Source organism: Oncorhynchus mykiss, chromosome 8 (genome assembly GCF_013265735.2).
Source record: "Oncorhynchus mykiss isolate Arlee chromosome 8, USDA_OmykA_1.1, whole genome shotgun sequence".
Classification (NCBI taxonomy): Eukaryota; Metazoa; Chordata; class Actinopteri; order Salmoniformes; family Salmonidae; genus Oncorhynchus; species Oncorhynchus mykiss.
In genome coordinates, this window is record NC_048572.1 from 70575618 (window position 1) to 70600996 (window position 25379).

The 25379-nt window shown below is 43.0% G+C and overlaps 1 protein-coding gene across 2 annotated transcripts in view; it reads right to left on the reverse strand.

Annotated features, from left to right (window-relative positions):
- LOC110530973 (voltage-dependent R-type calcium channel subunit alpha-1E) overlaps positions 1-25379 on the reverse strand; it is a 66499-nt gene that overhangs the window by 37514 nt on the left and 3606 nt on the right. For both annotated transcript variants that reach the window (XM_036986083.1, XM_036986084.1), the window contains exons 2-6: positions 20764-20903; positions 6742-6845; positions 6441-6599; positions 453-643; positions 51-154 (exon numbers count right to left, since the gene is read on the reverse strand). In XM_036986083.1, coding sequence (XP_036841978.1) covers positions 51-154; positions 453-643; positions 6441-6599; positions 6742-6845; positions 20764-20903 — 698 coding nt within the window. The remainder of the gene's footprint in view (positions 1-50; positions 155-452; positions 644-6440; positions 6600-6741; positions 6846-20763; positions 20904-25379) is intronic.

Here is a 25379-nt window from a genome sequence, read left to right on the forward strand (position 1 = left end):
ACACATACACACACACACACACACACACACACACACTTTTATTTACTCACCCGGAGAGGACTCCCAACACCAGGTTGAGTACGAAGAAAGAGCCGATGATGATGAGAGGAATAAAGTAGATCCAGTTCCACATAAAGCCCAAGGCATCGTTGGTCTAGCACACACGGGACGTGTATGTAAATACAAGGAGTACAAGAACAGATACAAGATAGAGGCACCTATCAAACCTGTGCATTCAGGAATCCTCCACGAATCCACAAACCTTAGAGATACCCATGCAACACGCCAACATTCAGACAAAGCTCCCATTGACATCGATAAATCATTCACTGTACGTGAAACATTGAATTACACATGAAGTTAGGGTTTGACCCTCAATGTGTCTGCCCAAAAGAAACATATTTTTGTTGTTGTTGAGTAACCTTAAAGTAGTTGGAGTGTACAGTACTCACATTGTAGAGCACAGCTGTCCATCCCTCCATGGTGATGCACTGGAAGACAGTGAGCACAGCGAACAGGATGTTGTCAAACTGGGTGATGCCGTCATTGGGGCCGATCCATGACCCGACACAGTCGTACTTCTCTGGACACTTCCTCACTCCGCACGCAAACTCCACCTCAGTCGTATCCATCGTCTCATTTTCTAACACAGGACAAGGCAGAGGTGGTTAAAATGTAAGTAGCACGCTCCTTTCTTCACCAAACTAACAACACAGTGTTGCAGTATTCCACCTAACAGGATGGGGAGCCCTGACAACCACTGTCCATGGTGTGTTGTTTCAAATCCAATTGTATTGTTCACATGGGCCGAATACAACAGGTGTAGACTTTACAGTGAAATGCTTACCTACGAGCCCTTTCCCAACAACGCATAGTTGAAAAGTAAGAAAAATATTTGAACAAAATAAGGAAATAATAACACAATAAAATAACAATAGCGAGGCTATATATAAGGAATACCAGTACTGGGTCAATATGCATGAATACGAGGTAGTTGAGGTAATTGAAGTAATATAGAATCTAGATATACAGTACCAGTCAAAAGTTTGGACACACCTACTCATTCAAGGGTTTTTCTATTTTTACTATTTTCTACATTGTAGAAAAATAATGAAGACATCAAAACTATGAAATAACACATATGGAATCATGTAGTAACCAAAAAAGTGTTAAACAAATCAAAATATATTTTAAATGTGAAATTCTTCAAAGTAGCCACCCTTTGCCTTGATGACAGCTTTGCAAACTCTTGGCATTCTCTCAACCAGCTTCATTAGGTAGTCACCTGGAATGCATTTCAATTAACAGGTATGCCTTTTAAAAGTTTGTGGAATTTATTTCCTTCTTAATATGTTTGAGCCAATCAGTTGTGTTGTGACAAGGTAGGGGGTGGTATACAGAAGATAGCCCTATTTGGTTAAAGACCAAGTCCATATTATGGCAAGAACAGCTCAAATAAGCAAAGAGAAAAGACAGCCCATCATTACTTTAAGAACTTTAAGAACATTTCAAGAAATATGAATGTTTCTTCAAGTGCAGTCGCAAAAACCATCAAGCGCTGTGATGAAACTGGCTCTCAGGAGGATCGCAACAGGAAAGGAAGACCCAGAGTTACCTCTGCTGCAGAGGATAAGTTCATTAGAGTTACCAGCCTCAGAAATTGCAGCCAAAATAACTGCTTCACAGAGTTCAAGTAACAGACACATATCAACATCAACTGTTAGAGGAGACTGTGTGAATCTGGCCTTCATTGTCAGATTGCTTCAAAGAAACCACTACTAAAGGACACCAATAATAATAAGAGACTTGCTTGTGCCAAGAAACAAGAGCAATGGACATCAGAACAGGTGGAAATCTGTCATTTGGTCTGATGAGTCCAAATTTGAGATTTTTGGTGTCTTCGTGAAACGCAGATTAGGTGAGCGGATGATCTCCACATGAGTGGTTCCCACCGTGAAGCGTGGAGGAGGAGGTGCGATGGTGATTTGCTGGTGACACTGTCAGTGATACATTTAGAATTCAAGGCACACTTAACCAGCATGACTACAACAGCATTCTGCAGCAATACGCCATTCCATCTGGTTTGCGCTTATTTGGACTATCATTTGTTTTTCAACAGGACAATGACCCCAAACACATCTCCAGGCTGTATAAGGGCTATTTGAACAAGAAGGAGAGTGATGGAGTGCTGCATCAGATGACCTGGCCTCCATAATCACCCCAACTCAACCCAATTGAGATAGTTTGGGATGAGTTGAACCACAGAGTAAAGGAAAAGCAGCCAACAAGTGCTCAGCATATGTGGGAATTCCTTCAAGTGCTCAGCATATGTGGGAACTCCTTTTGAACTCCTTCAAAAGCATTACATAATGCTGTGTGCAAAGCTGTCATCAAGACAAAGAGTGGCTACTTTGAAGAATCTAAAATCTAAAACCTATTTTGATTTGTTTAACAGTTTTTTGGATACTACATGATTCCATGTGTAATTTCATAGTTTTGATGTCTTCACTATTATTCTACAATGCATAAAATAGTAAAAATAAAGTAAAACCTTTGAATGAGTAGGTGTGCCCAAACTTTTGACTGGTACTGTGGCTAGGGGTAAAAAGTAACTAGGAAATCAGGATAGATAATATATGTGTGTGTGTGTGTGTGTGTGTGTGTGTGTGTGTGTGTGTGTGTGTGTGTGTGTGTGTGTGTGCGTGCGTGCGTGCGTGTGTGTGTGTGCATGCGTGCGTGTGTGTGTCTGTGTGTGTGTGTGTGTGTGTGTGTGTGTGTGTGTGTGTGTGTGTGTGTGTGTGTGTGTGTGTGTGTGGTGTCCGTGCGTGCGTGCGTGCGTGTGTGTGTGTGTGTGCGTGCGTGCGTGTGTGTGTGTGTCTGTGTGTGTGTGTGTGTGTGTGTGTGTGTGTGTGTGTGTGTGTGTGTGTGTGTGTGTGGTGTCCGTGCGTGCGTGCGTGCGTGCGTGCGTGCGTGCGTGCGTGCGTGTGTGTGTGTGTGTGTGTGTGTGTGTGTGTGTGTGTGTGTGTGTGTGTGTGTTGGAGTGTCAGTGTAGTATGTGTGGGTGTGTGGGTAGAGTCTAGTGAGTGTACATAATGTCAGTGCAAAAAAAATACAAATAATAATAAAGGAGGTCAGTGTAAATAGTCCTTTTAATAACCTTTAACCTTTTCCAATGTCACCATAGACTGAAATAGGATTTAGGAGTAGGGGATGTCTAGAGCGGTGTCCCTCTCAACCTTAATTACAACAGGGGAGCTATGATCCCTTGTCCTTGGAGGACCACTTATATTAAAAACTGTCACTTGAGAACTGACTGAATCTGTGTCAGCTAACCATCTCAGGGACCACTCACCAACATCCCAGGGGTCAGTGTTGCTGCATGAATTGACAGTTGAGAAATACCCATTTCTGGAGATTGATCATACAGTATATCACTGGGTCAAACCATATTTTTTCCATGTTAGAGTAAATAAAATACTATTTGTGGCTTGTGTAATTACAGAGTAATCATTGTTGGCTAATTGAAATGTAGCTAGGCAGCTCAGTTGGGCACACTAACATTAATAATATGTTTGCCCCATGTCATCATCTAACAAAGGAATTGTCCATCCTTTGTGCAAATTAGAAGCCTGTAAGTACAGTAAACCAGTCAGACAAAGCAATTTGAAACATGACTATGTAAATAAAAACAAAACAATAATACACTCTAAGAAAAAAAGGTGCTATCTAGAACCTAAAATGGTTATTTGGCTGTCCCCATATGAGAACCCTTTGAAGAACTATTTTTGGTTCCAGGTAGAACCATTTTCGGGTTCCATGTAGAACCTTTTCCACAGAGGGTTCTACATGGAACCCAAAAGAGTACAACCTGTAGCCAGAAAGGGTTATACCTGGAACCAAAAAGGGTTCTCTTATGGGGTCAGCTGAAGAACCCTTTGGAACCCTTTATTCTAAGTGTACTTAGAAAAAAGTGTTAGATGGGACAGAATGGTCCCCGTGAAGCTGCCAGGTAAAAGAGTCCCATTATAAAGATGTTCTTATAAACAGTGCAGGGGGAGAGAGAGTTAAATACAGAGTATGTTATAGAGTATGTTACAATTAAATACAGTATAATACAGTATGTTAAAGTTAAATACAGTATAATAGAGTATGTTACATTTAAATACAGTATAATAGAGTATGTTACATTTAAATACAGTATAATAGAGGATGTTAAAGTTAAATACAGTATAATAGAGTATGTTAAATTTAAATACAGTATAATAGAGTATGTTAAATTTAAATACAGTATAATAGAGTATGTTACATTTAAATACAGTATGTTAAAGTTAAATACAGTATAATAGAGTATGTTAAAGTTAAATACAGTATAATAGAGTATGTTAAAGTTAAATACAGTATAATAGAGTATGTTACATTTAAATACAGTATAATAGAGTATGTTAAAGTTAAATACAGTATAATAGAGTATGTTAAAGTTAAATACAGTATAATAGAGGATGTTAAAGTTAAATACAGTATAATAGAGGATGTTAAAGTTAAATACAGTATAATACAGTATGTTAAAGTTAAATACAGTATAATAGAGTATGTTAAAGTTAAATACAGTATAATAGAGGATGTTAAAGTTAAATACAGTATAATAGAGTATGTTAAAGTTAAATACAGTATAATAGAGTATGTTACATTTTGCTCTGTCCGAGGTACCCCTGAAGTACTGTGAGAGAAAAATGACGTATTTACCTTTTAATTTCTTATTAATGGTTAACAATTCATATTTCACTAATAGTAAGATATTTCTGTCCTACTAATACTGTGTTTTTATGGTCTCCACTCTAGTTCCCTGCAGTCAATCTGGGCGTATGGTCACTAGAGATGGCTTGAGCTGACAAATGAGTTAAAGACTGCATTACAAGGACAATAATGTGTTTTACTAGAGATAGCTTAGGAGAAGAACAATCCCCCAATGTCTCAAAATCATCCCTGCATTTGAGAAACTAAACTAGGGTAGGGGTTAAGACAACAACTCCGCGCAGATAACGACCGGATGAACCCAGAGTGGCTTATGGTGCCCTTGGTCTGCATGGGACGGGTGGAACCAGCCATGACTAAGCATTGTTAGTGTCAGCTATATAAAGAACACTGCATTTGCGTATAGGTTAGATTACTCGACCGAACAGTCAAGAGTGTTGGGTTGACGGGTCTCATTATTGCAATAATTAATCGATATTAAATAAAGATGATTATTTGAAGAAATGACAAAGTTTCTCTCACTTGATTAGAATATTTCACGACAGTACCCCGTCGGCTCTGACTTAGACTATGTGGACAACTACAAATACCTGGGTGTCTGGTTAGACTGTAAACTCTCCTTCCAGACTCACATTAAGCATCTCCAATCCAAAATTAAATCTAGAATCGGCTTCCTATATCGCAACAAAGCATCCTTCACTCATGCTGCCAAACATACCCTCGTAAAACTGACCACCCTACTGATCCTCGACTTCGGTGATGTCATCTATAAAATAGCCTCCAACACTCTACTCAACAAATTGGATGCAGTCTATCACAGTGCCATCCGTTTTGTCACCAAAGCCCCATACACTACCCACCATTACGACCTGTACGCTCTCGTTATTTGGCCCTCGCTTCATACTCGTCGCCAAAGCCACTGGCTACAGGTTATCTACAAGTCTCTGGTCACCATAGCAGCACCCACACGTAGCACGCGCTCCAGCAGGTATATCTCACTGGTCACCCCCAAAGCCAATTCCTCCTTTTCGGTCATCTTTCCTTCCAGTTCTCTGCTGCCCATGACTGGAACGAATTGCAAAAATCTCTGAAGCTGGAGACTCACATCTCCCTCACTAGCTTTAAGAGCAGTTTACAGAAAATTGCACCTGTACTTAGCCTATCTGTAAAAGCCCATCTATCCACCTACCTTATCCCCATACTGGTATTTATTTATTTATTTTGCTCCTTTGCACCCCAGTATCTCTACCTGCTCATTCATCTTCTGCCGATCTACCATTCCAGTGTTTAATTGCTATATTGTAATTACTTCGCCATCATGGCCTATTTATTTCCTTAACTTACCTCATATGCACTCACTGTATATAGACTTTTTGTTTTCTTTTGTTCTACTGTAATATTGACTGTATGTTTTGTTTATTCCATGTGTAACTCTGTGTTGTTGTATGTGTCAAATTGCTATGCTTTATCTTGGCCAGGTCGCAGTTGCAAATGAGAACTTGTTTTCAACTAGCCTACCTGGTTAAATAAAGGTGAAAAAAAAGTGCATTTTACCAGTAGGCCTATGGTCTCAAGTACCCCAATGGATAAGCCAAGTAACCCTGGGGGTCCTAATACCGCAGGTTGGGAACCACTGGGGTAGTGTATGAAATGCAGGGAGTGTGAGGGAGAGTGGAGTATGTTCCTACCCAGGATGTCAGCTGTAGGTAGACAGGTGTGGTGGAGCTTCCCGCTGTAGAACTCCAGGCCGATGATGGCGAACATGAGAATGGCGAAGAACAAGAGCAGGCCGATCTGGAGAAGAGGCACCATGGCCTTCATGATGGACTTCAGCACGATCTGCAAGCCTGGTGACACCACACACGTGTATGAATAGTTAATGCCCGATTGCCTCTGGGAATAAGACATTGTAGTAGAGTACAGACAGAGGTATTATGATATTGTAACTAATTAATATTTCAGCTGGTGATTGATATGCAGAGTACTTACTAGGGATCCCAGAAACCAGTTTGAGAGGCCTCAGGACTCGCACCGCCCTCAGAGTCCGCAGGTCCACGGGGATGTTCATGTGGGCCCCTGCTGTAGCCAGGATTCTGCCGACACATGTTTTCAATGTAATAAATGGTTAATAGGTAGTGTGGCTTATGGATAAGGAACTTTGAGTGACAGAAGCAGTCTACGTGGAGGAAATCAAATTAACCCACAATTATCATCATCTGATAACGTATCACATTCAGAGCGACACTATCAGTTTAACAGAATATTTCCATCATTCAGTATGGATTTGGGTAGAAAGCCAATAGCTTTTGTTGATGATTGAAATAAATTGTGCTGTCATGCTCACAATTCAAGCCAATCTTCCATGAAAGCAATTCAGTATGTCTAATTCTTATTCTTAATTTGTGTCTAGGAAACGGTCCCTCTGTGTGTGGTTTATTCCATTTAAAAAATGGATTAGTTAGACCTTTCCCGACGAACAGCAAACCTTTAGGTTACTGCAGTTCTAATGGTTTCAACGTTATGTCCTCTAATGGTTTCAACGTTATGTCCTCTAATGGTTTCAACGTTATGTCCTCTAATGGGTTCAACGTTATGTCCTCTAATGGTTTTTACGTTATGTCCTCTAATGGTTTCAACGTTATGTCCTCTAATGGTTTCAACGTTATGTCCTCTAATGGTTTCAACGTTATGTCCTCTAATGGTTTCAACGTTATGTCCTCTAATGGTTTCAACGTTATGTCCTCTAATGGTTTCAACGTTATGTCCTCTAATGGTTTCAACATTATGTCCTCTAATGGTTTCAACGTTATGTCCTCTAATGGTTTCAACGTTATGTCCTCTAATGGTTTCAACGTTATGTCCTCTAATGGTTTCAACGTTATGTCCTCTAATGGTTTCAACGTTATGTCCTCTAATGGTTTCAACGTTATGTCCTCTAATGGTTTCAACGTTATGTCCTCTAATGGTTTCAACATTATGTCCTCTAATGGTTTCAACGTTATGTCCTCTAATGGTTTTTACGTTATGTCCTCTAATGGTTTCAACGTTATGTCCTCTAATGGTTTCAACGTTATGTCCTCTAATGGTTTCAACATTATGTCCTCTAATGGTTTCAACGTTATGTCCTCTAATGGTTTCAACGTTATGTCCTCTAATGGTTTCAACGTTATGTCCTCTAATGGTTTCAACATTATGTCCTCTAATGGTTTCAACGTTATGTCCTCTAATGGTTTCAACGTTATGTCCTCTAATGGTTTCAACGTTATGTCCTCTAATGGTTTCAACGTTATGTCCTCTAATGGTTTCAACGTTATGTCCTCTAATGGTTTCAACGTTATGTCCTCTAATGGTTTCAACGTTATGTCCTCTAATGGTTTCAACATTATGTCCTCTAATGGTTTCAACGTTATGTCCTCTAATGGTTTCAACGTTATGTCCTCTAATGGTTTCAACGTTATGTCCTCTAATGGTTTCAACGTTATGTCCTCTAATGGTTTCAACGTTATGTCCTCTAATGGTTTCAACGTTATGTCCTCTAATGGTTTCAACGTTATGTCCTCTAATGGTTTCAACATTATGTCCTCTAATGGTTTCAACGTTATGTCCTCTAATGGTTTCAACGTTATGTCCTCTAATGGTTTCAACGTTATGTCCTCTAATGGTTTCAACGTTATGTCCTCTAATGGTTTCAACGTTATGTCCTCTAATGGTTTCAACGTTATGTCCTCTAATGGTTTCAACGTTATGTCCTCTAATGGTTTCAACGTTATGTCCTCTAATGGTTTCAACGTTATGTCCTCTAATGGTTTCAACGTTATGTCCTCTAATGGTTTCAACGTTATGTCCTCTAATGGTTTCAACGTTATGTCCTCTAATGGTTTCAACATTATGTCCTCTAATGGTTTTTACGTTATGTCCTCTAATGGTTTCAACGTTATGTCCTCTAATGGTTTCAACATTATGTCCTCTAATGGTTTCAACATTATGTCCTCTAATGGTTTTTACGTTATGTCCTCTAATGGTTTCAACGTTATGTCCTCTAATGGTTTCAACAGTATGTCCTCTAATGGTTTCAACGTTATGTCCTCTAATGGTTTTTACGTTATGTCCTCTAATGGTTTCAACATTATGTCCTCTAATGGTTTCAACATTATGTCCTCTAATGGTTTCAACGTTATGTCCTCTAATGGTTTCAACGTTATGTCCTCTAATGGTTTCAACATTATGTCCTCTAATGGTTTCAACATTATGTCCTCTAATGGTTTCAACGTTATGTCCTCTAATGGGTTCAACGTTATGTCCTCTAATGGTTTCAACGTTATGTCCTCTAATGGTTTTTACGTTATGTCCTCTAATGGTTTCAATGTTATGTCCTCTAATGGTTTCAACATTATGTCCTCTAATGGTTTCAACATTATGTCCTCTAATGGTTTTTACGTTATGTCCTCTAATGGTTTCAACGTTATGTCCTCTAATGGTTTCAACATTATGTCCTCTAATGGTTTCAACGTTATGTCCTCTAATGGTTTTTACGTTATGTCCTCTAATGGTTTCAACGTTATGTCCTCTAATGGTTTCAACATTATGTCCTCTAATGGTTTCAACGTTATGTCCTCTAATGGTTTCAACGTTATGTCCTCTAATGGTTTCAACATTATGTCCTCTAATGGTTTCAACATTATGTCCTCTAATGGTTTCAACGTTATGTCCTCTAATGGGTTCAACGTTATGTCCTCTAATGGTTTCAACGTTATGTCCTCTAATGGTTTTTACGTTATGTCCTCTAATGGTTTCAACGTTATGTCCTCTAATGGTTTCAATGTTATGTCCTCTAATGGTTTCAACGTTATGTCCTCTAATGGTTTTTACGTTATGTCCTCTAATGGTTTCAACGTTATGTCCTCTAATGGTTTCAACATTATGTCCTCTAATGGTTTCAACATTATGTCCTCTAATGGTTTCAACGTTATGTCCTCTAATGGGTTCAACGTTATGTCCTCTAATGGTTTCAACATTATGTCCTCTAATGGTTTCAACGTTATGTCCTCTAATGGTTTCAACGTTATGTCCTCTAATGGTTTTTACGTTGTCCTCTAATGGCTTTCAATGGTACTAGTCTCAAACACACACTGTATAGTGTTTTGCAAGGGTGAAGGTATTGGGCTGAGTTTAACAATAAGATGTTTTCTAATAATAAAGATGTTTTATAAACCTATGACTGCATTGCAATTGTTAATATTTGTATTATTGTATTAGGGTTGTCATATTTAGTCCATATGTCCATCAAAATGTTGGGCTTGTAGGAAAAGTCTTCTTATGAGAATTGCACCATATGGATAGCCCTCTCAGAGAGCCTCCATTTGTTGGACTACTCAAGGATAGGATTGTGTTGAAGCATTAGGTTGCTAAGAGAAGGACAAACTGAATTGCTTTCATGGACTGGCTTGACCACACAATGTATTTTCATCATCAGCAAAAACTATTGGTTTTCTGCTCGAAGATGCAAAGAAATGCTGTGATCTATTTAATAAACACAAGAGACCAGCGAAATGGATAAAAGGGTGTGGTGCCAGTATCAGGAACCGCAGCACCTAGTTGGGAAAATCTGGTACTTTCATACTCATTTATGGTAAATCATGTAAGCAAATTCATTGGGGGGGAGGGACCATCACCAGAGTCACAGGAAATACATTACAAAGGATGAAAAAACTCCAAACCACATCTTTATACTACTTCTCAAACATAGAGAACTGATACTGTACACTGGCTGTTGGGGTGGGATTGGCGTGGGTTGTGTGGGGGGGGGGGGGGGGGGGGGGGGGGGGGGGGCGTGGTGGCTTTTGAAATGTTATTGGATTCCTCATGTCTTAGTCATTGCTAAAAATAAATATGATCCAAATCGGATGTTAGGTACTAAATCTATTGAAGATTATTTGAATCCTATAAATACAAATAGCCAATTTGGGTGCAATCAATTTGATCAAATCCAAAATAACGTTTCAAGAATGCTAATCTTATCTGTTTCTAACTACAGAAATGAGTTCAGAACAATCTGAGATGGTGGGTGTCATGGCTTGCTGAAATGACATGGAATAACCCTATTCACATCCCTCCACCCACGTATATATTGACATCCCTCCACCCACGTACACAAACATTGAAAACATTTACAGCAACCAACAGGAAGTAAAGAAAGGCAAATCAGTCTCTGTATTAACTGTACTTCCTGTACATTGTACTGTACACTACATTGCTAACGCCATACATGTATGACTTTGAACAGGCATTCATTCTATTCTATGTATAGATTAATCGATTAACTTCTGATAGTAAGTGCTGCGGATTGTGGGGGAGGGGTTGTGTGGAGGAGGGGGGGCAGAAAGCACATGGCAGAAACTCAAGTGTGGGCCCACGCAATAGAGAGAGGGATGGATAGAGAGAGAGGGAGAGAGAGAGAAGGTGCTAGAGAGAGGGAGACCGAAAGAGAGAGAGCGAGAAAGAGAAAGAGAGAGAGAGAGAGAGAGAGAGCAGAGAGGGAGTGTGGAGAGGTGTGGGAGTCTACAGCCATCAAACACATTGAACAAAATCTGTAGCACTGCTGCTCCTTCATGGCTGATTGGGCAGAGAATTTCTTCTGACCACAGATCACTAGTTTCATGCAGCTGAATCCCTTCTGTCCAAACAAATCACCAGAACAACATTAAAAATACAATCAATGCAAGGGAAAACCTACATAAAATGTTTTGTCCAAGTTTCGTTTAGAGCCACAAGACCAAAAGCCTGGTCCCAGATCCATTGCTGTCATTGTCAAGCCAAACACGATAATGAGTGCCAGTTGACATGATAGCACAAACAGACTGGCAGACCAGTCTGTCACATCTACACAGTCTAAATCTACCATGACCTGAACTGGAGAAATACACTAGCTATTAGAGAGAATGTTCAGAACACTCTTAGAACAAAGGGTTCCAAAAAAGTTATTCGGCTAGCCCCATTGGAGAACCCTTTTTGGTTCCAGGTAGAACCATTTTGGATACCATGTAGAACCCTTTCCATAGACTTGGAACCAAAAAGGTTCTTCAAAGTGTTCTTCTATGGGGACAGCCGAAGAACCCTTTAAGGTTCTAGAGAGAATGTTCAGAACACTCTTAGAACAAAGGGTTCCAAAAAAGTTATTCGGCTAGCCCCATTGGAGAACCCTTTTTGGTTCCAGGTAGAACCATTTTGGATACCATGTAGAACCCTTTCCATAGACTTGGAACCAAAAAGGTTCTTCAAAGTGTTCTTCTATGGGGACAGCCGAAGAACCCTTTAAGGTTCTAGATAGCACCTTTTTTCTAAGAGTGTAGTTGTTAATGTAATGGATAGATATGAATAGCAGGGCCAGATTTCTTGATTTTTTTATGCTGTTTCTGTGATGGTTTGTCGTCGTTTGTTCTTGTTACACTGAGTGGCTGCTCTACCTTCCCGGTCCCCTCATAGTGTAACACTGAGTGGCTGCTCTACCTTCCCGGTCGCCTCATAGTGTAACACTGAGTGGCTGCTCTACCTTCCCGGTCTCCTCATAGTGTAACACTGAGTGGCTGCTCTACCTTCCCGGTCGCCTCATAGTGTAACACTGAGTGGCTGCTCTACCTTCCCGGTCTCCTCATAGTGTTACACTGAGTGGCTGCTCTACCTTCCCGGTCTCCTCATAGTGTAACACTGAGTGGCTGCTCTACCTTCCCGGTCTCCTCATAGTGTAACACTGAGTGGCTGCTCTACCTTCCCGGTCGCCTCATAGTGTTACACTGAGTGGCTGCTCTACCTTCCCGGTCGCCTCATAGTGTAACACTGAGTGGCTGCTCTACCTTCCCGGTCTCCTCATAGTGTTACACTGAGTGACTGCTCTACCTTCCCGGTCTCCTCATAGTGTAACACTGAGTGGCTGCTCTACCTTCCCGGTCTCCTCATAGTGTTACACTGAGTGGCTGCTCTACCTTCCCGGTCTCCTCATTGTGTTACACTGAGTGGCTGCTCTACCTTCCCGGTCTCCTCATAGTGTTACACTGAGTGGCTGCTCTACCTTCCCGGTCGCCTCATAGTGTAACACTGAGTGGCTGCTCTACCTTCCCGGTCGCCTCATAGTGTAACACTGAGTGGCTGCTCTACCTTCCCGGTCTCCTCATAGTGTAACACTGAGTGGCTGCTCTACCTTCCCGGTCGCCTCATAGTGTAACACTGAGTGGCTGCTCTACCTACCCGGTCTCCTCATAGTGTTACACTGAGTGGCTGCTCTACCTTCCCGGTCTCCTCATAGTGTTACACTGAGTGGCTGCTCTACCTTCCCGGTCTCCTCATAGTGTAACACTGAGTGGCTGCTCTACCTTCCCGGTCTCCTCATAGTGTTACACTGAGTGGCTGCTCTACCTTCCTGGTCTCCTCATAGTGTTACACTGAGTGGCTGCTCTACCTTCCCGGTCTCCTCATAGTGTAACACTGAGTGGCTGCTCTACCTTCCCGGTCTCCTCATAGTGTTACACTGAGTGGCAGCTCTACCTTCCCGGTCGCCTCATAGTGTTACACTGAGTGGCTGCTCTACCTTCCCGGTCTCCTCATAGTGTTACACTGAGTGACTGCTCTACCTTCCCGGTCTCCTCATAGTGTAACACTGAGTGGCTGCTCTACCTTCCCGGTCGCCTCATAGTGTTACACTGAGTGGCTGCTCTACCTTCCCAGTCACCTCATAGTGTAACACTGAGTGGCTGCTCTACCTTCCCGGTCGCCTCATAGTGTTACACTGAGTGGCTGCTCTACCTTCCCGGTCTCCTCATAGTGTTACACTGAGTGGCTGCTCTACCTTCCCAGTCTCCTCATAGTGTTATACTTAGTGGCTGCTCTACCTTCCCGGTCTCCTCATAGTGTTACACTGAGTGGCTGCTCTACCTTCCCGGTCTCCTCATAGTGTTACACTGAGTGACTGCTCTACCTTCCCGGTCTCCTCATAGTGTAACACTGAGTGGCTGCTCTACCTTCCCGGTCGCCTCATAGTGTTACACTGAGTGGCTGCTCTACCTTCCCAGTCACCTCATAGTGTAACACTGAGTGGCTGCTCTACCTTCCCGGTCGCCTCATAGTGTTACACTGAGTGGCTGCTCTACCTTCCCGGTCTCCTCATAGTGTTACACTGAGTGGCTGCTCTACCTTCCCAGTCTCCTCATAGTGTTATACTTAGTGGCTGCTCTACCTTCCCGGTCTCCTCATAGTGTTACACTGAGTGGCTGCTCTACCTTCCCGGTCTCCTCATAGTGTAACACTGAGTGGCTGCTCTACCTTCCTGGTCTCCTCATAGTGTTACACTGAGTGGCTGGTCTACCTTCCCGGTCACCTCATAGTGTAACACTGAGTGGCTGCTCTACCTTCCCGGTCTCCTCATAGTGTTACACTGAGTGGCTGCTCTACCTTCCCGGTCGCCTCATAGTGTTACACTGAGTGGCTGCTCTACCTTCCCGGTCTCCTCATAGTGTTACACTGAGTGGCTGCTCTACCTTCCCGGTCGCCTCATAGTGTTACACTGTATTGTACTGAAACTGACTTTTAAGTGGTTGAATTCATTACATGAACAGAATGTGGCCTGCCGGCCTCTCCCACACACCTCCACCTACACAGAGAACAACCACTGAACACAGGGAGGGAAATATAAGAAGAAAAAAAAGAGAAACTATTTGAACATCATGTTGCTGCCATTTTAAGAAGACTGCTTACAGCGAATGACAAGACATACAGAGGAGTTCTGTGTGTACGCCTATAGATGCCAGTACTAGTTTTAAGTGCATTATCTTCCATTTAATGTCATAAACATAACGTTTTATAAAACATTCCGCATGCTTCCATTGGGATTAGAATAGCAGTCGGCATTTATCCATTATTAGTTACCGAATAAATAGCTGGGCCTGTGTTTTCACAACGACTACCCACATGGGACTATAAACCATTGTTTATACAGTTCAATTAGCTGTATGATTGCATGATTGGAAATGAGACCCCTACACACTCTCTCTTTTAAAACTCAAGGTTAACACCCATGGTGAGTACAAGTACTTCTAATGCAATATAACATGTCAATTCATTTCTTGAGTTCACTATCAAGGGCACAATAGGATTATGTGACTGAATGATACACAATTGATTGGTTGAGGGATTATTTGGTTAATTTATTAATTGGTTGAGTGATTAACTTGTTAATTGATTGATTTAGGTGATAACTGCTGTAGAAAAAAAGTCATTTCTGTATACAGACTGAGAAGGAAAATGAAGGGGAACTAAGAGCTGGACTGAATATATGCTGAGGAGCACACACACACACACACACACACACACACACACACACACATACACACACGCACACACGCACACACGCACATGCGCACATGCACACACAAACACATACACACACGCACACACGCACACGCGCACACGCACACACAAACACACGCACAGTATGGAGTAGCTGTCTCTGTGCCAGATGGCTAATGAATCATTCAGAACACCCACCCAAATATATTATGCATTACAGCTAAGTGTCACACACTCTCCAACAGGGACAGCAGAGAGGGGCACAAGGGGCAGGGGGCGAAGGGTGGAGGACCGGGCTGGTGGGTGAGGGGAGCAGGGACGATGAGCTGGTCTGACACATACAGTAGAGAGAGAGAGAGGGGTGAGGGGAGCAGGGGTGATGAGCTGGTCTGACACATAGAGTAGAGAGAGAGAGGGGTGAGGGGAGCAGGGATGATGAGCTGGTCTGACACATACAGTAGAGAGAGAGAGAGGGGTGAGGGGAGCAGGGGTGATGAGCTGGTCTGACACATACAGTAGAGAGAGAGAGAGAGGGGTGAGGGGAGCAGGGACGATGAGCTGGTCTGACACATACAGTAGAGAGAGAGAGGGGTGAGGGGAGCAGGGACGATGAGCTGGTCTGACACATACAGTAGAGAGAGAGAGGGGTGAGGGGAGCAGGGGTGATGAGCTGGTCTGACACATACAGTAGAGAGAGAGAAGGGTGAGGGGAGCAGGGACGATGAGCTGGTCTGACACATACAGTAGAGAGAGAGAGAGGGGTGAGGGGAGCAGGGGTGATGAGCTGGTCTGACACATAGAGTAGAGAGAGAGAGGGGTGAGGGGAGCAGGGACGATGAGCTGGTCTGACACATACAGTAGAGAGAGAGAGGGGTGAGGGGAGCAGGGGTGATGAGCTGGTCTGATACATAGAATAGAGAGAGAGAGGGGTGAGGGGAGCAGGGATGATGAGCTGGTCTGACACATACAGTAGAGAGAGAGAGGGGTGAGGGGAGCAGGGAAGATGAGCTGGTTTGACACATACAGTAGAGAGAGAGAGAGGGGTGAGGGGAGCAGGGATGATGAGCTGGTCTGACACATACAGTAGAGAGAGAGAGGGGTGAGGGGAGCAGGGACGATGAGCTGCTCTGACACATACAGTAGAGAGAGAGAGAGGGGTGAGGGGAGCAGGGGTGATGAGCTGGTCTGACACATAGAGTAGAGAGAGAGAGGGGTGAGGGGAGCAGGGACGATGAGCTGGTCTGACACATACAGTAGAGAGAGAGAGAGAGGGGTGAGGGGAGCAGGGGTGATGAGCTGGTCTGACACATAGAGTAGAGAGAGAGAGGGGTGAGGGGAGCAGGGACGATGAGCTGGTCTGACACATACAGTAGAGAGAGAGAGAGGGGTGAGGGGAGCAGGGGTGATGAGCTGGTCTGACACATAGAGTAGAGAGAGAGAGGGGTGAGGGGAGCAGGGACGATGAGCTGGTCTGACACATACAGTAGAGAGAGAGAGAGGGGTGAGGGGAGCAGGGACGATGAGCTGGTCTGACACATACAGTAGAGAGAGAGGGGTCAGAAGCAAAAGAGTGCATCAGTGATGCACCATTGATTGATTGATGAGTACTACATTGATTGGTGAGTAGTACAATGGGATGCAGTGTGGCAAAGAGAGTAGAGACATGGAGAGAAATGGACTTGTGACTAAAGGGTTGCATGTTCAAATCCATGAAACAGAAAACTCCTAAACATACATCAAATCAAATCAAATCAAATGTATTTATATAGCCCTTCGTACATCAGCTGATATCTCAGTGCTGTACAGAAACCCAGCCTAAAACCCCAAACAGCAAGCAATGCAGGTGTAGAAGCACGAGAGCACGAGCACATAGTACTGTATAAGTGCATAATAAACTGTAGCTATCCAGTTCTACTAATACATAATTGGAGTACCGACATATGCAATACAATTCACCTGGCATACAAGTCTACCCTAATCAACGACATCCAATCCACCGGTACCAAACTTGTTGCCGGGGGAGTTACTGTAATTGAACATGTTCAGAATCCCAGTAAATCTGGGTTTTTCTACACACTCTCCTCATAAAAATGAAGAATTCTTAATTGAGCTCTGAGTCCCTGTAGATGAGGCTCCAACAATTTCATTAATTTCAGACGGAATGAAAGCCGCCAGCTACTGGCCCACTGGCCTTGTTTCATTTCCCATCGGCCACCGCCGTGACATGTGTGCTGTTCCTCTTATGTCTGACTTACTTCCTAGATGGCGGAGGGGAGGGGAGAAAGGGAGGGGGAGGGGAGGAGAAGGGGGGGGGGGGGAACATGCCTTCCACCAGAAAGTATGTCACATAAGTTCTTTTGGAACTTTTGGAGAAAAATTATTGGGAAAAATATGTGTTTGACCAGATACATATAAGGATTTTTTTTCCTATAAGGAATTTTATGAATAGTATTTAATTTTAGTCAAGTATGACAATTGAGTGACTTTTCTACCACTGTACTTAAGTACATTTAAAATCATATAATTTTAGTCAAGTAGTATTTTACTGGGTGACTTTCATATTTTAGTCATTTAGCGTGCACTTGGAAAGTATTCAGACCGTTTGACTTTTTCCACATTTTGTTACGTTACAGCCTTATTCCAACATTGATTAAATTAATAGTTAATTGTTTCTCATCAATCTAAACACAATACCCCCTAATGACAAAGTAAAAACTGTTTTTTAGAAATTTTAGCAAATTTATAAAAAATCTCAAACTGAAATACCACATTTACATAAGTATTCGGACCCTTTACTCAGTACTTTGTTGAAGCACCTTTGGCAGCGATTACAGCCTTGAGTCTTCTTGGGTATGACTCTACAAGCTTGGCACACCTGTATTTGGGGAGTTTCTCCCATTCTTCTCTGCAGATCCTCTCAAGCTCTGTCAGGTTGGATGGGGAGCGTCGCTGCACAGCTATTTTCAGGTCTCTCCAGAGGTGTTCGATCTGGTTCAAGTCCGGGGTCTGGCATTCAGAGACTTGTCCCGAAGCCACTCCTGCGTTGTCTTGGCTGTGTGTTTAGGGTCATTGTCCTGTTGGAAGGTGAACCTTCGCCCCAGTCTGAGGTCCTGAGCACTCTGGAGCAGGTTTTCATCAAGGATCTCTCTGTACTTTTCTCCGTTCATCTTTCCCTTAATCCTGACTAGTCTCCCAGTCCCTGCTGCTGAAAAACATCCCCACAGCATGATGCTGCCACCACCTTGCTTCACCATAGGGATGGTGCCAGGTTTCCTCCAGACGTGACGCTTGGCATTCAGGCCAAAGAGTTCAATCTTGGTTTCATCAGACCAGAGAATCTTGTTAGTCATGGTCTGAGACCTTTAGGTGCCATTTGGCAAACTCCAAGTGGGCAGTCATGTGCCTTTTACTGAGGAGTGGTTTCCGTCTGGCCACTCTAGAATAAAGGCATGATTGGTGGAGTGCTACAGAGATGGTTGTCCTTCTGGCAGGTTCTCCCATCTCCACAGAAGAACTCTGGAGCTCTGTAAGAGTGAACATCGGGTTCTTGGTTACCTCCCTTACCAAGGCCCTTCTCCCCCAATTGCTCAGTTTGGCTGGGCAGCTAGCTCTAGCAACAGACTTGGTGGTTCCAAACTTCTTCCATTTAAGAATGATGGAGGCCCCTGTTCTTGAGGACCTTCAATGCTGCAGAAATGTTTTGGTACCCTTCCCCAGATCTGTGCCTCGACACAATCCTGTCTCGGAGCTCTACGGATAATTCCTTCAACCTCATGGTTTTTGGTTTTTGCTCTGACATGCACTGTCAACTGTAGGACCTTATATAGACAGGTGTGTGCCTTTCCAAATCATGTCCAATCAACAGAATTTAACAAAGGTGGACTCCAATCAAGTTGTAGAAACATTTCAAGGATGATCAGTGGAAACAGGCTGAGATCAATGTGCAAAGATGTCCTAAAAACTGTTTTCGCTTTGTCATTAGGTGGTATTGTGTGTAGATTGATGAGGATGTTTTTTATTGAATGCATTTTAGAATAAGGCTGTAACGTAACAAAATGTGGAAAAGGGGAAGGAATCTGAATACTGTCTGAACGCACTGTAGCAGATGATCAAATCCAGAGCGATTTACAGGAGCAATTAGGGTTAAGTGCCTTGTTCAAGGGCACATCGACAGATTATTCACAGCTCAGTAGCTGAAACCACCAACCTTTCAGTTACTGGCTCATTGCTCTTAACTGCTTGTGTACCTGAGTCCTTTTCTATTAAGGTATCTTTACTTTTACTCAAGTATAACAATTCAGTATTTTATCCACCACGCTCAAAATAATATGCAGTGCGCAGCATGCAATATACTGAACATGAGTAGCAATGAGTAGCAGGAAAAAGCATGACACATCTCTCATTTGAAATAGTGACACTTGTCAGGGGATGACGCATGGAACTGAAACAGCTCTGATTCACCCAGGTCCTGACCTGAGCTAGAGGCCCCCACAGGCATAGCGTATTAAAAACTCTCTCTCTCTCATACACACACAGACACACACAGATGACTACTCATGACACAATAAGAGTACAGCGTGGATGTTTTCTCTTTGACTCATTACTGGCTCAGACAAAAGGATGCACTATACGAACCCCTCTATAAACTACAGTATGTGACCATGCCAGACAGTTTGTCTGTCCTCGTAACACTTGAATCCAGAGACAGTACAGACATGGAGTGGTCTCTCTGAACTGCCGAGACCCCCCACTGATTATTATGATTGAGTAACTGAAATATTTTGCACCAAGAGGCTGTTTCAGATTCTTCCATGTTTTTTAGACAGTTTGCGATGGGTATCTACTAAATGGCGATAGAACAGCTGTTGAGTTTGGGTCTGTCCTAAACGGTGTGTCAACGTGATGCAGGTCCTTTTATGTAAGTGCATTCAGCGAGAGAAAGTGGAGAGAGAGAGAGAGAGACGTGGGCGTTGGGGTGAGCTGTGACGTCAACATGCCAACAGCCATCTTCCCTGTATACTGTATGCTGTATGCTGCTTCCCTACATACAACAGAAAATACCAAATATGGATGCCAAAAATGTTGACTTAGAGCATTATGAAGAAGTAAAGTGTTAGATAAACAGAAAGCAGAAATGGACCCAATCTCTCTCTCTCTCTATGCTCTCTCTCTCTCTTTCTCACTACATTTACATGTAATTCACAGAGGCCCTGGGGGGCAAAACTAAACAGGTTTTCGACACGACAGCCAATCCACTTATCCACCCACCTATCTGCTGGCTGCATAGCCACACTGTGCAGGGGAAGCACACACTTCACCTTGTTATGCATAAGCACCTTTTTGTAATGATGAACAGCTATCTAACCAATCATTAATAGTAACTGCCTAACTGCAGAAGATACGATCCATATGGATGTGTTTGCAAAAGGGTCCACAAGGAAAAACCACTGTGGACACATGGCCACAGGTTTGAAGGTCACGCAGAGGAGACGTAAGAGGCCCGTGCTGTCCCTCACCAGCTGAGCTCCAAGAAAATGTTCTGACTAAGGCCTTGAGGCCAACACATTGGCACAAAATAAACAAGTGATATTTGTCCATCGTAAGTGTGCCAGAGCTTCTAGTCCAAATGTCCCACATAAATGCATAGCAATCTATATTTCACTAGTTGTAACTCACCCGCTGACCACCACGATGAAGTCCATGATATTCCATCCATTCCTCAGGTAGGAGCCTTTATGGAACACAAAGCCCAGGGCCACAAGCTTGATGCCAAACTCAAAACAGAAGATCCCAATGAAGTAAGGCTCAGTACACTCCTGTAGGGTGAAGATACAGTATGGATGCATTAGAACATCAGAGGGACACAAACCATATTGTACATTTACACAGGTATGTTTGTGAGGGTATGCACCCATGAGAATGTGTAGCTTAATGCAGTGTTCAAGTGCTAGTCTGAACTAGGAAACTCTGAAATTTACGAGTTTCCTAGTTCAGACTAGCACTTGAACACTGCATTAAGCTACACATTCTCATGGGTGCATACCCTCACAAACATACCTGTGTAAATGTACAATATGGTTTGTGGATAACTCGTTGTAAAAAGATGATCCTGAGTTACCCACTTGGGAAGTATCAGAATAAACCAATCGGAAGCTCTACGCAAATACAGGTTAATTTATCGCTTTGGTACTATTTTCACAAGTATGTGGTACAATTTCACAACTCTTAGTACAAAACTCAAAACAGATAATCAGAAAGGCGTTTTTTTTTTCAAAACTTTAAGCACATTTTCAATTAACAAAGTACAACACACAACATCCCACAGTAACTTTTTCACCTAAACAAATTAGTGTTTCATCTAAAAATACCTTTCATATAAAGTCATTGTCTTTCACAATGCAATGCTCACAATACCTTTCATATGATTCTCTTCTCAATTGTTAAAATACATTTGACCATCACTTAATCCAACTGTGGTTAATCATTTAACCGTTTGGTAAACCTATAGATTTTAAACTGGTTTGTCTACTATATATGGATTTTGAGAACTACAGAAATAATATGTGTTTGTTTGTAAAGTAGAAACATCTAAATGACATGTATGATACATGATAATCACACACAATGACTACTCGTTATTTTTAATTGATTTTACATAGTGGTCACCACCTTGGTCACCATGCAAAAGGGTGTGTGTAAACATGGAGCAGGATAGACAGAAACGGGGAGGAAGAAATCAAAGAGCTTGTGGACAAGGGGCCACATCAAAGAGGTGGACATCAGAGAGAGGGAGGCAGACGGCAGGGAACTGTGTCTAATGAAGTCATGGCCATCGTCGTTGACGATGTGGTGAACAGAGGCCTTACCATGGCAGAGGCTGACAGATTAGTTCACCTCAATCTGAAAAGATCAACTGTCAATTCGATCAAGAGAACATTTTGCCAAGAAAACTGGTAAGTCTGCAGGATATGCATTATGATTTACCATTACATGTACAGTAAATGAAATATAGTAATGCATGTAAATTACCAAAACATGTTGGTATTCTTAAGGTATGATCTATTGACAGTATACTCTGTTCTACCCTCAGAATTGACAGAAGAGCCCGTGGCAGTGTGCTGACCGACCAGCAGGAGTGGACAGTGGTGGAAATGGTGAGGGCCAGGAATGACAATGACACACTGCTGTCCGAAACAAAAGCAGAACACTGAGGAGAACGATGACACCTTTGCCAATGTGGCATTCATCAGCCTACCAACAATCTCCCTCCTTTAGAAGAGGCACCAGGTATCTATGAAACATATTTACCGGGTGCCTTTGGAGAGAAACAACGACCTGGTGAAAAAACTGCTGTCCGAGTATGTTCAGGTACAGCACTATATACTGTATTACTGTTACTATTTGATGCACATGCTACTTCACAATATCATATTGGAACTATTCTGTAAAAATAACTTGCCAAAATATATTTTTTGAGGGTGTTGGTGCTTGATCCTGCTGTGAACCATCACGGGTAAATCTTTGTTGATGAAGCGGGCTTCAACCTGGCCAGAACTCGACGCCGTGGGTGGAACCTCATCGGCCAATTTTCTGTCAATTTTGTTGGCTAATGTAAGTGTATTGCCTAATGTGAAATCTGTGTAATCTACTGTCATTTATACTTCTAAGGGTGGTTTGAAACATATATCTTGCATTGTTTGCTATTGGATTAAATTGTAGTTAAAAGTACTAAAAACTGTAAAAGATCATTATGTTGTGTTTTGGTGATTAAACAAATGTTCTCATTACATTTCACATTAAAGATATTTTCAATCAATGGTTGTGTGGTGAGAGATTTTTACAATCTAAAAGGATCCCGAGTGGCACAGCGGTCTAAGGCACTGCATCTTAGTGCAAGAGGCGTCACTACAGTCCCTGGTTTTGAATCCAGACTGTATCACATCTGGCCGTGATTAGGAGTCCCATAGTCCCGGTGCACAATTGGCCCAGTGTCGTCCGGGTTTGGCCGGGGTAGGCCGTCATTGTAAATAAGAATTTGTTCTTAACTGACTTGCCTGGTTAAACAAAAATGACAGGTTTTGAGTGAAAGACTGGCTGTGTGACTAGTTTGGAGTTGTTGTACTAAGAGTTGTGAAAATGTACCACATACTTGTGAAAATACCAAAGCCAACAAAAAAAGTTAGGTTCCGAGTTTCTGATAGCAAGTGAACGCGGCATATCACAGCCAACATTTAAAAAAAAATGTAAACTTAAAAAACCCAGAAACCATAGGTCCGAATGGCAATTAGACTTGTTAACCTGGAAATGGGCTGCTAGGTATATTGTTCAAATCAAATCAATGTGTATTTGTCACGTGTGCCGAATACAACAGTGAAATGTTTACTTACAGGCTCTAACCAATAGTGCAAAAAAGGTATGTGTGTGTGTGTGTGTGTGTGTGTGTGTGTGTGTGTGTGTGTGTGTGTGTGTGTGTGTGTGTGTGTGTGTGTGTGTGTGTGTGTGTGTGTGTGTGTGTGTGTGTGTGTGTGTGTGTGTGTGTAAGTAAAGAAATAAAACAACAGTAAAAAGACATTTGAAAATAAGATTTGCAAGGCTATATACAGGCACTGGTTAGTCAGGCTTATTGAGGTAGTATGTACATGTAGGTATGGTTAAAGTGACTATGCATATAAGATAAACAGAGAGTAGCAGCAGCGTAAAAGAGGGGTTGGGGGGGCACACAATGCAAATAGTCCGGGTAACCAGGCTATGACTGGGGTGGCTGGGGTCTTTGACAATTTTTAGGGCCTTCCTCTTACACCGCCTGGTGTAGAGGTCCTGGATGGATATTGTTTACTGTACAGTCATGTGCATCCCAAATGGCACCCTATTCCCAATATATATATATATATATATATATATATATATATATATATATATATATATATATATATATATATGTACACCTTAGCCAAGTACATTTAAACTCAGTTTTTCACAATTCCTGACATTTAATCCTAGTAAAAATTCCCTGTCTTAGGTCAGTTAGGATCACCACTTTATTTTAAGAAGGTGAAATGTCAGAATAATAGTAGAGAGAATTATTCATTTCAGCTTTAATTTCTTTCATCACATTCCCAGTGGGTCAGAAGTTTACATTACACTCAATTAGTATTTGGAAGCATTGCCTTTAAAATTGTTTAACTTGGGTCAAACATTTCGGGTAGCCTTCTACAAGCTTCCCACAATAAGTTGGGTAAATGTTGGCCCATTCCTCCTGACAGAGCTGGTGTAACTGAGGCAGGTTTGTAGGCCTCTGTCACGCCCTGACCGTAGAGAGCGTTTTATGTCTCTATTTTGGTTTGGTCAGGGTGTGATTTGGGTGGGCATTCTATGTTCCATGTTCTATGATTTTCTATTTCTGTGTGTTTGGCCGGGTGTGGTTCTCAGAGGCAGCTGTCTATCATTGTCTCTGAGTGTTTGTGTGCACCTCGGTTTTTGTTTCGGTTTCACTTTCATTAAAAGACGTGGAACTACATGCACGCTGCACCTTGGTTGATTTATGACAGGGAGTTTGAGGGTAGCGAGCGTGACAGAATTACCCACCACAAGAAGACCAAGCAGCGTGCGCCAACCTGGAGGAAGAGTTGGACCAGGGAGGAGAGAATGGTAGAGGACAAGACTCGGTCACTGAAGCCTGATAGGCAGCTCCAAAACATTTTTGGGGGGAGGCACACAGGGAGTGTGGCAGAGTCAGGTTGGAGACCTGAGCCAACTCCCTGTGGAGAGCATGGGACTGGTCAGGCCCTGTGCTATGGGGTGATGCTCACGGTGTCGAGGCGGAGCATTCACAGGCCGGTGTGCTCGGTGCCAGCGTCCCGCATTTGCCGGGTGGAAGCTGGCATCCAGCCAGAACGGGTGGGGCCAGCTCTGCGCTCGAGACCACCAGTGCGCCTCCACGGCCTAGTGTATACGGTGCCTTGGCCAAGGAAGAGGCCTCCTGGATGTCTCCCCAGCCCGGTGAGTCCTGTGCCTGCCTCCTGTCTGGAGCTGCCAGAGTCTCCCTCCTGTCCGGAGCTGCCAGAGTCTCCCTCCTGTCCGGAGCTGCCAGAGTCTCCCTCCTGTCCGGAGCTGCCAGAGTCTCCCTCCTGTCCGGGGCCCGCTACGAGGGTCCCCAGTCCGGGGTCGGCGGCGAGGGACCCAGACGTGGAGCAGGGTCTTACGTCCCTCGCCAGAGCCGCCACCGCAGACAAATGCCCACCCAGACCCTCCCCTATAGGTTCAGGTTTTGCGGCCGCACCTTTGGCGGGGAG